Source organism: Oncorhynchus kisutch, linkage group LG14 (assembly GCF_002021735.2).
Source record: "Oncorhynchus kisutch isolate 150728-3 linkage group LG14, Okis_V2, whole genome shotgun sequence".
NCBI classification, from domain to species: domain Eukaryota; kingdom Metazoa; phylum Chordata; class Actinopteri; order Salmoniformes; family Salmonidae; genus Oncorhynchus; species Oncorhynchus kisutch.
In genome coordinates this window covers 8,240,786-8,255,167 of record NC_034187.2, presented here as the reverse complement: position 1 = coordinate 8,255,167, position 14,382 = coordinate 8,240,786, and the positions used below count along the sequence as shown (strand labels likewise).

The window sequence follows — 14,382 nt, the reverse complement described above, 5'->3', positions numbered from 1 at the left end:
TGATAACAGTGCTTGCAATTATTGAAATAACGCTATAACATTTTTAATGCAGAATTAACACAACTCAAAAGACAATTGGTCTGTAGTCGTAATAAGGTGTAAATCAGTATTGCTCTCTGGTGGTATGGTTCGGAACTGGTAATTAACCCACGTTACCCTCCCGGACGTTAGGTGGCAGTAAACACTTGCTGTTGGTCACCAAACGTTACTAAAGAAGACAGAAGAAGACCAATGAGGAAGTTTTACTTTGCCTCTTTGTTTAGTGTCTTCAAGTGCATATTTTTTATATTTCAGAAACCTTTAGCTAGCGTACAAATAACGAGCGTCATCTAGTCTGCAACTCGACTTCATGCACTTTTATGATTTTGTTTTGATTGAGTTCATTTAGTGTACATCATTTCTCATAACTACTAACGGTGGCTAGTTAGCTAGTTAGCAAATACAGTCAGGAGCATTTATTGATGTCAATCTCTGAAGGTTTGCTCAAATCATGATGGTGAGTGCCAGCTATCCGTAACGAACTACACTGCTGGAAAGTTAATAATGTATTAATCAATGTACATATTGTATGGGTTGTGTACAGTTAACCCTCAATCATGACTCAAATGCCATATCTTTACGTTGAGTCATTGGACGTCTCTTAGGTCTGTTTAGTAACGCGGGTGTATTAGTACACTAGTCACTGTCAATTGTATTGGTTTGCACAAAAAACGCTACTGTGCTGGTGGGCAGGACGGTTGGTCATTATGACTGGGGGAATTTGATACAAAATATATATATATATATTTTTTTACCAGGTAAGTAGACTGAGAACACATTCTCATTTACAGCAACGACCTGGGGAATAGTTACAGGGGAGAGGAGGGGGATGAATGAGCCAATTGTTAGCTGGGGATGATTAGGTGACCATGATAGTATGAAGTCCAGATTGGGAATTTAGCCAGGACTCCAGGGTTAACAAATCAAATCAAATTTTATTTGTCACATACACATGGTTAGCAGATGTTAATGCGAGTGTAGCGAAATGCTTGTGCTTCTAGTTCCGACAATGCAGTAATAACCAACAAGTAATCTAACTAACAATTCCAAAACTACTGTCTTATACACAGTGTAAGGGGATAAAGAATATGTACATAAGGATATATGAATGAGTGATGGTACAGAGCAGCATAGGCAAGATACAGTAGATGGTATTGAGTACAGTATATACATATGAGATGAGTATGTAAACAAAGTGGCATAGTTAAAGTGGCTAGTGATACATGTATTACATAAGGATGCAGTCGATGATATAGAGTACAGTATATACGTATGCATATGAGATGAATAATGTAGGGTAAGTAACATTATATAAGGTAGCATTGTTTAAAGTGGCTAGTGATATATTTACATAATTTCCCATCAATTCCCATTATTAAAGTGGCTGGAGTTGAGTCAGTGTCAGTGTGTTGGCAGCAGCCACTCAATGTTAGTGGTGGCTGTTTAACAGTCTGATGGCCTTGAGATAGAAGCTGTTTTTCAATCTCTCGGTCCCAGCTTTGATGCACCTGTACTGACCTCGCCTTCTGGATGATAGCGGGGTGAACAGGCAGTGGCTCGGGTGGTTGATGTCCTTGATGATCTTTATGGCCTTCCTGTAACATCGGGTGGTGTAGGTGTCCTGGAGGGCAGGTAGTTTGCCCCCGGTGATGCGTTGTGCAGACCTCACTACCCTCTGGAGAGCCTTACGGTTGAGGGCGGAGCAGTTGCCGTACCAGGCGGTGATACAGCCCGCCAGGATGCTCTCGATTGTGCATCTGTAGAAGTTTGTTAGTGCTTTTGGTGACAAGCCAAATTTCTTCAGCCTCCTGAGGTTGAAGAGGCGCTGCTGCGCCTTCTTCACGATGCTGTCTGTGTGAGTGGACCAATTCAGTTTGTCTGTGATGTGTATGCCGAGGAACTTAACTTGCTACCCTCTCCACTACTGTTCCATCGATGTGGATAGGGGGGTGTTCCCTCTGCTGTTTCCTGAAGTCCACAATCATCTCCTTAGTTTTGTTGACGTTGAGTGTGAGGTTATTTTCCTGACACCACACTCCGAGGGCCCTCACCTCCTCCCTGTAGGCCGTCTCGTCGTTGTTGGTAATCAAGCCTACCACTGTTGTGTCGTCCGCAAACTTGATGATTGAGTTGGAGGCGTGCGTGGCCACGCAGTCGTGGGTGAACAGGGAGTACAGGAGAGGGCTCAGAACGCACCCTTGTGGGGCCCCAGTGTTGAGGATCAGCGGGGAGGAGATGTTGTTGCCTACCCTCACCACCTGGGGGCGGCCCGTTAGGAAGTCCAGTACCCAGTTGCACAGGGCGGGGTCGAGACCCAGGGTCTCGAGCTTGATGACGAGCTTGGAGGGTACTATGGTGTTTAATGCCGAGCTGTAGTCGATGAACAGCATTCTCACATAGGTATTCCTCTTGTCCTCTTGTAACACCCCTACAATAAGTGCTATGGGATCTTTAGTGACACCAGTTTAACGTCCCATCCGAAAGACGGCACCCTACACAGGGCAGTGTCACTGCCCTGGGGCATTGGAATATTTTTTTAGACCAGAGGAAAAGGTGCCTCTTCCTGAGCCTCCAAACAACACTTCCAGCAACATCTGGTCTCCCATCCAGGGGACTGACCAGGACCAACCCTGCTTAGCTTCAGAAGCAAGCCAGCAGCATCTGGTCTCCCATCCAGGGACTGACCAGGACCAACCCTGCTTAGCTTCAGAAGCAAGCCAGCAGCATCTGGTCTACCATCCAGGGACCGACCAGGACCAACCCTGCTTAGCTTCAGAAGCAAGCCAGCAGCATCTGGTCTCCCATCCAGGGACCAACCCTACTTAGCTTCAGAAGCAAGCCAGCAGCATCTGGTCTCCCATCCAGGGACCAACCCTACTTAGCTTCAGAAGCAAGCCAGCAGCATCTGGTCTCCCATCCAGGGACCAACCCTGCTTAGCTTCAGAAGCAAGCCAGCAGCATCAGGTTTCCCATCCAGGGGACTGACCAGGACCAACCCTACTTGGCTTCAGAAGCAAGCCAGCAGCATCTGGTCTCCCTTCCAGGGGACTGACCAGGACCAACCCTGCTTAGCTTCAGAAGCAAGCCAGCAGCATCTGGTCTCCCATCCAGGGACCAACCCTACTTAGCTTCAGAAGCAAGCCAGCAGCATCTGGTCTCCCATCCAGGGGACTGACCAGGACCAACCCTACTTGGCTTCAGAAGCAAACCAGCAGCATCTGGTCTCCCATCCAGGGACCAACCCTGCTTGGCTTCAGAAGCAAGCCAGCAGCATCTGGTCTCCCATCCAGGGGACTGACCAGGACCAACCCTACTTGGCTTCAGAAGCAAGCCAGTAGCATCTGGTCTCCCATCCAGGGGACTGACCAGGACCAACCCTACTTGGCTTCAGAAGCAAGCCAGTAGCATCTGGTCTCCCATCCAGGGGACTGACCAGGACCAACCCTACTTGGCTTCAGAAGCAAGCCAGCAGCATCTGGTCTCCCATCCAGGGACCAACCCTGCTTAGCTTCAGAAGCAAGCCAGCAGTGGGATGCAGGGTGGGAAGCTGCTGGTTTTATCTAAAGGATCCTATTATTAAACAGACTTTCCAAGCATGGGTCTGTTGTAGAACCACTTTATCTTCTTACCTTTATGACATACAAGTCCCCACATGTAATCATGTTTTAGTCCAAATGTGTCTCGCTAGCAGGACTTTTATTTTGAAATGAGGTAAGCAGAGAGGAAGAGGGTCTAAAACAGACCCACATTTGGAAAACTTTGTTTAATAATACAATCCTTGAGATATTTTGTATTAAATTCCCCCCGTCATAATGACCAACCGTCCTGCACACCAGCACAGTAACTTATAATAGAATTGTATTTCACTTCTGGCTTCCCACAGATGGTTTTTGTGAAAACCAATACAATTGACAGTGACTCTAGTGTATGTAAAAACACCTAGATGTCCCCTTTAGCCTTATGAGACAACAGACCCGATGCTGCACAAAATGCTCTGTTTATAATGATACATTAGCCTTTAACCTTATGAGACAACAGACCCGATGCTGCACAAAATGCTCTGTTTATAATGATACATTAGCCTTTAGCCTGATGAGACAACAGACCCGATGCTGCACAAAATGCTCTGTTTATAATGATACATTAGCCTTTAGCCTTTATGAGACAACAGACCCGATGCTGCACAAAATGCTCTGTTTATAATGATACATTAGCCTTTAGCCTTATGAGACAACAGACCCGATGCTGCACAAAATGCTCTGTTTATAATGATACATTAGCCTTTAGCCTTAGCAAAATGCTCTGTTTATAATGATACATTAGCCTTTAGCCTTAGCAAAATGCTCTGTTTATAATGATACATTAGCCTTTAGCCTTAGCAAAATGCTCTGTTTATAATGATACATTAGCCTTAGCAAAATGCTAAAAGCAAATACGTTTTGGAGACATTTGGAACTTCATTTTCATATAAGCGAGAAATAATCTTTCAAATACAAAAATCACACTTCCTGTATGCAGTTTAGGTTAGGGTTATTTTGAAAAACGCATGCAATCCAGACAGAAATGTGGAATGGAATGGTCCAAATGCGAGCACAAGGTGAGAGGATGTGTCGAAGCTGAAGCCAGGTACAACGTTGCTAAACTGCTCACAGTAAGAGTATATTTTGTATTTTAAATGTTATTTATTACAGTTAAGTTCCAAACATTTCCAAAACCGTATCGCTAGCGACGATGAATAACATTTCTAAATGTTAAAACATCGTTGGGATTGTAGTTCATATGGAGCCAGCTGTCCTCCTTAACATCTGCTGAGAGCCCAATACAAGGGCCAGCTGTAAGCCACCTTGAAGAGCTTGTGTACAGTAAGCCTGAAGCCCTGACCCTGAAATACAAGCCGTTACAATCTGTTCAGCGTTCACACTTTTCTGATATGCATATAATGTTTATAATCAGAGATGACCAGAGAAATGTCCTCTCAAGTCCAACATACCAGCTAATAGCAGTTAATTGTTTTACATAATAGTCATTTCATTCATATTTTTCCTTGGGATGCGTGTCTGATCTTTTATTTTAGGATGGTGAGAACAAACCCTGCCTGCCGCTCTCCTTTACTGCGCCTAAATCTGAGGGTCCTGATTGTAACAGTAAAGTCCAGAGTGAACAGCAGGCTCCAGAGATGGCATCAGTGAAGCAGGAAGACTGCAGTCAAACACTGGGGCTGAATGTCAACATTAAAGAGGAAGTAAAGGAGGAAGAGATTGAAACATTTGTGTATCATGGTAAAAAAGACATTTTCACAGTCTCAGAGTAGAACTGTAGGAGTGCTGATGTAGGATCAGTTTAGCCTTTTTAGATCATAATGAATCATATTATATGGACGGGGAGACCTGATCCTAGATCAGCACATCTAATCTGTGTGACTTTAGGTCCAGGTGAACTGACAAGGCTTAGCGCTCCTGTTTCCCTGAAAGAGGTAACCTAGATGATGTCTCATGCTACTCACCTGATTTACCATCAACCATTTTACATTTGTCTCCTTCACTTGACGTGTTTGAACAACATTGGGATCGTTAACGTTTGGACGAAAAAATGGACACAAAATTTAGATCACCGTGCAGTTATCACACAACCTCCTCTCTCTCCCTCACGCTGGCCTGCCTGCCCCTTCCTCTCTCTCCCTCACACTGGCCTACCTACCCCCTCCCCTCTCTCCCTCACGCTAATGTGAGTGTATGTTCAGTCTTCGATCTGTTGCATGTAGAATATCCTAATGTATTCATTGATGTTAGGATCCTGTTTTACTGAAGTTGTGAGAGACAGATCTTGATTACCGATAGATAGTCCTAGTGAACAGTTCTGACTCTTATCTGTCTGGTGGCTGACCTGCCTATACTGTTCCCTTACCCTCTCTCTCAGTCGCTTGCTAACTCGCTTTGGATTCTAGCTGACTCGAATCTTGGCACTTAGAAATGGGAGTTGACACAGAGTTGACGTGCAAGGGAATCTACTATTTTTTGAGTTGTCTCTCCACCACTACGTCATCGTTGTTAACAGTTGGAAAAATGTCAGAGAAAGGCCAGTGACAGCAGCGAAGTCCTGTATGGTGGCGATATTTTGAGAAGTTAAAGGAGAAGGTGGTAGAATGCAAATCTGAAAAGGACACGCCGTGAGACCCGGGGATGGAGTAGCGATGACTGCGGTAGACTGCACTGCCTTACTTTTCATATGCAGGACCCTTTTGCCTGATGAATACATGCCATTTTATTATTTTTCTTGTATCTTTTAAACCTTAAAAAAATATATATATATATATACTGTTTAAACCTTTAAATTAAAAAAGAAAAAAAGTAACATCCCTATTCTTCAACTTAGGGCCGGCTGGAGAGTTCAAAGAAGAGACGGAAGAACACCAAGTCTTACTACTCAAAGGTCTCTGTTTTCTTTCTTCTCACACATGGAAAATTTTTAAGCCACAGTTCAGATTCTGGACAGAATTCAAACCAACGAGGCATTCTAAAATTTAATTTTTAGAATGCCTCGTTTCGGGGAGTATGATACATGCACACCCATCAGGCTAATGGCATTCACCTGTCACTGGGGTATGCACCCCCCCCCCCCCCCCCAATTGAATAATGGTCTAGCACCCTATTTTACGGCCATGTAGGCCCATGATAGAGGTGGACAATTGTGCTAAGCTCGTAACCCATTGTTTTTATTCCTCAGGAATCAAGGGAACCAGTGCCGCCTCTAGCCTTTTGGGGGCCCTAAGTGGGCAAAACATTCAAAAGTTTGGGGCCACTTAGAAATTTCCTTGTTTTTGAAAGGAAAGCAAAACTTTTTTTCCATTAAAATAACAAACAAATTGATCAGAAATACATTGCGGACAATGTTAATGTTGTAAATGACTATTGTAGCTGGAAACGGCTGATTTTTAAAAATGGAATATCTACAGAAGTACAGAGGCCCATTATCAACCATCACTCCTGTGTTCCAATGGCACGTTGTGTTAGCTAATCCAAGTTTATTATTTTTATAAGGCTAGTTGATCATTAGAAAAACATTTTGTAATTATGTTAGCTCAGCTGAAAACTGTTGTGCTAATTAAAGAAGCAATAAAACTGGCCTTCTTTCGACTAGTTGAGTATCTGGCGCATCAGCATTTGTGGGTTCGATTACAGGCTCAAAATGGCCAGAAACAAATAACTTTCTTCTGAAACTTGTCAGTCTATTCTTGTTCTGAGAATTAAGGCTATTCCATGCAAGAAATTGCCAAGAAACTGTGGACTACTCCCTTCACAGAACAGGGCAAACTCTCTCTAACCAGAACAGAAAGAGGAGTGGGAGGCCCCGGTGCACAACTGAGCAAGAGGACAAGTACATTAGAGTGTCTAGTTTGAGAAACAGATTCCTCACGAGTCCTCAACTGGCAGCTTCATTAAATAGTACCCGCAAAACACCAGTCTCAACATCAACAGTGAAGAGGCGACTCCGGGATGCTGGCCTTCTAGACAGAGTTCCTCTGTCCAGTGTCTGTGTTCTTTTTCCCATCTTAATCTTTTATTTTTATTGGCCAGTCTGAGATATGGCTTTGTCTTTGCAACTCTGCCTAGAAGGCCAGCATACCGGAGTTGCCTCTTCGCTGTTGACGTTGCATCCCGGCCAGACCCTCCGCTAACCCGGACAACGCTGGGCCAATTGTACGCCGCCCTATGGGACTCCCGATCACGGCCTGGTTGTGATACAGCCCGGGATCGAAACAGGGTCTGTAGTGACGCCTCTGGTAACTTAGACCGCTCGCCACTCTGGAGGCCCAAAATGTAGGAGTTCTAAAGCTAATTTCCTTCAATTCTGCACATGTTTCTATTATATCTGTGTGAAAGTGACTACCAAAAGTGGTGTGGCCCCCCCCCCCCCCTGGAGGTCAGAGCCCCTGAGCGCATGCCCTGCGTGCGCGGTCTGTAATTTGGTGATGGTTACTACAAGGTTTAGATATCTGGCTAGACTACCTTACCTAGTAATCTAAAACATGTCAGCTGACGTGGGTTAATTGAGTGACTGACGTAAGTGGAAAACTGCCAATGCACTACCAAATTTTGAAATTACACCTCGAGTATTCTACTTTGAATAAATCTCAACAGACTGAGTACGTATTAAAAATGCAACCCTGGCGGCTGCAAGGCCCTATGCGCAGCTTGTAGTTTGAGTATAGGAAGAGGCGGCACTAAATGGAACCATCGGAGTAGAGCTGGCCATAATCTTCTCCGGTGAAATGTTGTCTGAAATGTATCGGACATCTAACTGTGAAACAGAACCAACCTCTCAAAAGGACCAACCAGTTGAAATGTATCGGACATCTAACTGTGAAACAGAACCAACCTCTCCAAAGGACCAACCAGTTGAAATGTCTATTCAACATGTTGCAGCAGGATTATTTCTGAGAAAGTTACTGTGAAAAATCCAGACTAAATAGAAGCTAGACTATCATTCTGGAGAGGGTTTACTGGCTCATTTTGCTGTACACTTTCATAGCAATAGATGCCTGTTATGACTGAGCAGTATTGTAAATCATATTGTGCACTATATTAGGTGCATGAACTTGAGTTATAAATTAGGCAAATGACTTGCTTGTTGTAAATGACTTGCTTGTTGTAAATTACTTGTTTTTCTGTTGTCATTTACACAGGAGAAGGACCTGACTACGCTGAACTTAAGGTTGAAGTTGAAACGTCCAGAGCGCAACACCGTGTAGAAAGCAAAGCTAAGGAGTCTAACCACTGCCCACACTGTGAGAAGAGCTTCCCATTCCCATCATATCTTGAAAGACACCTGCGGAAACATACTGGAGAGAAGCCTTACTGCTGCTCTGTCTGTGGGAAATGCTTCAGGACGTCAACTCATTTAACCACTCACCGGGGAGTTCACACAGGGGAGAGACCTTACTCCTGCTCTGACTGTGGAAAGTGTTTCTCTCTTATAAGCAACTTTAAACAACACCAGCGAACACATTCTGGAGAGAAACCTTACTCCTGCTCCGATTGTGGAGACAGTTTTTCTCAACATGGTAACATGCGGCGCCACCAGAAAAGACACACTGGAGAGAAACCTTACTCCTGCTCCGATTGTGGGAAGAGTTTCATTACAACATCTGAATTAATCAGTCACCAGAGAGTGCACACAGGAGAGAAACCTTTCCACTGTTCTGTCTGCGGGCAGAATTACTTTAGCCTGAGTAACTTAATACGCCACCAGAGAATACACACCTAGGACAGAAGCCATATTCCTGCTTGACGCGCTTTAAAACATAATCTGAACAAGAGGTCTTCACGAATCCACCCGTACCCGGAATACCCGAGAACCGATCCGGGACACGAGCAGATCTGGATCCAGAATTCTGAATAATGTTACAGGTCTGGTTCGGATCTGATTTGATTGGGTCTCGGGTATGTGTAATTTAACTGACTTGTGATGATGCAGGAAGCTCCTCTCTCACACTGTTGAAGACATGGAGAGGTACCTACACAGTCCCAACATTGACCCTGTCTGCCGAGGATGGCGTCCCTCCAAGCTGTTATTGACCGCTACGCACAGCGGACGAGGAGCCCAACCAGCATGGATCAGGGACATGAGGAATGACCTAACAGGGAGCTCCAGCATGTAGCAGGGACATGAGGGAATGACCTAACAGGGAGCTCCAGCATGTAGCAGGGACATGAGGGAATGACCTAACAGGGAGCTCCAGCATGTAGCAGGGACATGAGGGAATGACCTAACAGGGAGCTCCAGCATGTAGAAGGGACATGAGGGAATGGCCCAGCCTGACGGAGTGGAGAGAGCAGCAGTAAACTACAAGGGAAAGGTCTTTAATTTCTCCTGACTGATAGTTCCTACTCAGAGCAATAGAGCAGAAACTCTCTGAGCCATTACTGATCCTGTATATTCAATACAAGGCCAAAAGTATATGGAGCTGGGGCTGTATACTATGTGTTCTGGAATCACAGCGCTGGGGCTGTATACTATGTGTTCTGGAATCACAGCATTGGGGCTGTATACTATGTGTTCTGGAATCACAGCATTGGGGCTGTATACTATGTGTTCTGGAATCACAGCATTGGGGCTGTATACTATGTGTTCTGGAATCACAGCATTGGGGCTGTATACTATGTGTTCTGGAATCACAGCATTGGGGCTGTATACTATGTGTTCTGGAATCACAGCATTGGGGCTGTATACTATGTGTTCTGGAATCACAGCATTGGGGCTGTATACTATGTGTTCTGGAATCACAGCATTGGGGCTGTATACTATGTGTTCTGGAATCACAGCATTGGGGCTGTATACTATGTGTTCTGGAATCACAGCCGAGGCAGGCCTCTTCGATCGTTTGAACACTCCATCTTTATTTTTGACCACCTGCAGCTTTGCCCTTAGCTCTTCTGGCTGGCCCTTATGGCTTGTAGAGGCCCTTGGCTCTTCTGTCTGGACCCCCTGCGGATAGAGGCCCTTGGCTCTTCATTATCAACAGTGGAGGGGTGTGTGTGTGTGGGGCGGGGGTCATCATCACCGATAACGTTGTTCCTGTCATGATCTGATATGTTCAGCATATGCATTCAACAGCCTGGCTGGCAAATGGCCTGTCTCCCCCTCCTAGTCCGTATCTGACCCATCGCTATCACAATCACTGAGGACAGCATGTTTCTCATTTTGAGGGATAACTGCAATGTTGCATGCCTTGTCTGGGCGGTCACCTAGATCCAACATATCCAGAACTTGACTCAAAGTCAAACTAAAAGAACAGAGTAGGAAGTTAGTTAGAACAAGAACTATGTATGTGTATGTGTTTACCTAGATACACTGTGTTATCCCTCCGGTCACTATTGTTACCGTCAACATGTTTACACATTTTATGACCACACCGATCCAAGTTGAGTAATTGCAAATGCATATATCAATACTAGACACCTTTAAAGATGATGTGTACGAAAAATCTTTGTCCTATCTTAACATGTATGGTAACATACTTTACTAACCTTTTGTTTGGGAGCTTTGACGCAACCATACTCTTCTCATGGTGCAACCAGGAAGTAAACAGCTCTGGTCATGTGACAATTTACACTAAACATGTGACACTGCACATATTTAATTGAGACCCTTTATCGTATCAATATTTGCTAAAAATGCATTGATACATCATTCAGTAACATCTTTAGAGCCTAATAACGTTTTTTTCACTGAGCTTTTCAGTAAGGCCATTCTTCTGCCAATGTTTGTCTATGGAGATTGCATGGCTGTGTGCTAGATTTTTCTTTACACCTGTCAGCAACAGGTGTGGCTGAAATAAACAAATCCACTAATTTTAAGGGCGTCCACATACTTTTGATAATGTGGTGTAGCTTACATTGCGTGTCTATTTTTTGTTATAGTGTTGGGAAGGGCTTGCAAGTTTATGTTAAGCATTTCACTGTACTTGTGCATGTGACAAATAAAACCTGAAAAATCAACATTTTGCGATGGCTTTCTCAGTCTCTGGACCCCATCAAAAAGCTGTGGTTTGAATTGAAGAAGGCAGTCAGTCTATAAGCTCAGACGAAGGATATCAAGGATCTGTAAATATTCTGTATGGAGGAATGGTCTTAAGATTCCTCCTAATGTTGTTCTCCAATCTCATAAAGTATTTTTAGAAGAAGGGCTCGGTGTCGTCGTCGGGAAAGGTGAGGAGGGTGCTGGACTATTCCTCCTAATGTTGTTCTCCAATCTCATAAAGTATTTTTAGAAGAAGGGCTCGGTGTCGTCGTCGGGAAAGGTGAGGAGGGTGCTGGACTATTCCTCCTAATGTTGTTCTCCAATCTCATAAAGTATTTTTAGAAGAAGGGCTCGGTGTCGTCGTCGGGAAAGGTGAGGAGGGTGCTGGACTATTCCTCCTAATGTTGTTCTCCAATCTCAAAGTATTTTTAGAAGAAGGGCTCGGTGTCGTCGTCGGGAAAGGTGAGGAGGGTGCTGGACTATTCCTCCTAATGTTGTTCTCCAATCTCATAAAGTATTTTTAGAAGAAGGGCTCGGTGTCGTCGTCGGGAAAGGTGAGGAGGGTGCTGGACTATTCCTCCTAATGTTGTTCTCCAATCTCATAAAGTATTTTTAGAAGAAGGGCTCGGTGTCGTCGTCGGGAAAGGTGAGGAGGGTGCTGGACTATTCCTCCTAATGTTGTTCTCCAATCTCATAAAGTATTTTTAGAAGAAGGGCTCGGTGTCGTCGTCGGGAAAGGTGAGGAGGGTGCTGGACTATTCCTCCTAATGTTGTTCTCCAATCTCATAAAGTATTTTTAGAAGAAGGGCTCGGTGTCGTCGTCGGGAAAGGTGAGGAGGGTGCTGGACTATTCCTCCTAATGTTGTTCTCCAATCTCATAAAGTATTTTTAGAAGAAGGGCTCGGTGTCGTCGTCGGGAAAGGTGAGGAGGGTGCTGGACTATTCCTCCTAATGTTGTTCTCCAATCTCATAAAGTATTTTTAGAAGAAGGGCTCGGTGTCGTCGTCGGGAAAGGTGAGGAGGGTGCTGGACTATTCCTCCTAATGTTGTTCTCCAATCTCATAAAGTATTTTTAGAAGAAGGGCTCGGTGTCGTCGTCGGGAAAGGTGAGGAGGGTGCTGGACTATTCCTCCTAATGTTGTTCTCCAATCTCATAAAGTATTTTTAGAAGAAGGGCTCGGTGTCGTCGTCGGGAAAGGTGAGGAGGGTGCTGGACTATTGAAAACGGGATTCAATAATACTCTTATCTGTTTTATGTATTTATTGGATTACTTGTTAAACATACAATATAACTCTGCATTTGTATTATCTATTTTAACGGTTTTTTTGTGTTGTTGCTCATCTTTATCAAGGGATCCAATCAATTTGGACCCCAGGGTACATACAGTACAATGGGAGAGGGGTGTGGCATGCACAGGAGGACCAGGATGTTGAACTCAGACCACTATTGAGGACTGGGACTTAGGAGAACTTCTGTGAGTGTAATGTTTACTGTTCATTTGAAGTTTTATTTCACTTTTGTATATTTATCTACCTCACTTGCTTTGGCAACGTTAACATGTTTCCCATGTCAATAAAGCCCCTTGAATTGAATTGAATAGATAGCTTTGGCAACGTTAACATGTTTCCCATGTCAATAAAGCCCCTTGAATTTAATAGAAAGATAGATCAACGTTAACATGTTTCCCATGTCAATAAAGCCCCTTGAATTTAATAGAAAGATAGATCAACGTTAACATGTTTCCCATGTCAATAAAGCCCCTTGAATTTAATAGAAAGATAGATCAACGTTAACATGTTTCCCATGTCAATAAAGCCCCTTGAATTTAATAGAAAGATAGATCAACGTTAACATGTTTCCCATGCCAATAAAGCCCCTTGAATTGAATAGATAGATAGATCAACGTTAACATATGTTTCCCATGTCAATAAAGCCCCTTGAATTGAATAGATAGATAGATCGATCAACGTTAACATGTTTCCCATGCCAATTAAAGCCCCTTGAATTGAATTGAATAGATAGATAGCTTTGGCAACGTTAACATGTTTCCCATGCCAATTAAAGCCCCTTGAATTGAATTGACCTCCTCGCCAAAGGAACTTCTAGCCAGCAATTTTCAAGTGCAGTGGATTTGAGAGTTTAATTCCATATTTGTTTGAACCTCGCAGGAGTTTGTTATGGTGAGTCGTGAAACAACAGCTGTACTCTCATATTAGGTGTCTGTTTATTTGTTAAACAGAAGCACATTCATTTACATATATTTATTTTTTTAACTAGTTTTCACCTCTCACTTAAAATATTGTAAAATACTTCTAACCTACACTTTCATGTCAAGAAAAAAATATACCTTGAATTCGAATTTATTATACACAGAAAAGAAGAGAGAAACGTTGATAACGTCAGTAACTCCATTACTTTTTTCTGCAGAAAACGGGAGCGTTGTAGTCAGGTTTAAAGCAATATTTCCCCTGGTGATATGATTTGGAACTGGTGATTTACCCACATTACGTGGCGCGTTCAAATACTAATCAGAACTAGAAAACTCGGGAATGTACGACTGGTTGTAGTTATACACGTGCCACGTTTAACGAATATAGCAAGTCGAACATTTCCGAGTTTCGACTAGTATGTGAAAGCGGCAACACTCCCGGGCACTGGATGACACTACAGGACAAACACTGACGGATGCGTGCGAATTTTGGTTGCAGGAAAGTCGCCTATCAGTCAGGAAGAACATTCATAGTTAGATTGTTGTTCACGTAGCTACGAAATAAATGTCGTGTTGTGCGGTGGGGTGCCAGAAATTAAAAAGCGTTAAACAG

The 14,382-nt window shown here is 43.7% G+C and overlaps 1 protein-coding gene across 1 annotated transcript; it reads left to right on the top strand.

Moving 5' to 3' along the window:
• Positions 1-228: 228 nt before the first annotated feature.
• LOC116353335 (gastrula zinc finger protein XlCGF42.1-like) lies at positions 229-11,537 on the top strand. Its single transcript, XM_031787761.1, has 4 exons — positions 229-496; positions 5,114-5,318; positions 6,412-6,468; positions 8,723-11,537. The coding sequence occupies exons 1-4, from the start codon at positions 491-493 to the stop codon at positions 9,301-9,303; spliced, it is 849 nt and encodes a 282-aa protein (XP_031643621.1). The 5' UTR covers positions 229-490; the 3' UTR covers positions 9,304-11,537.
• The last annotated feature ends 2,845 nt before the right edge of the window (positions 11,538-14,382 follow it).

Excerpts from the sequence above, each read along its gene's own strand:
- LOC116353335 (XM_031787761.1), top strand. Across the intron at positions 5,319-6,411 it reads TGAAACATTTGTGTATCATG|GGCCGGCTGGAGAGTTCAAA; the intron begins GTAAAAAAGACA and ends TCTTCAACTTAG. Across the intron at positions 6,469-8,722 it reads CCAAGTCTTACTACTCAAAG|GAGAAGGACCTGACTACGCT; the intron begins GTCTCTGTTTTC and ends TCATTTACACAG.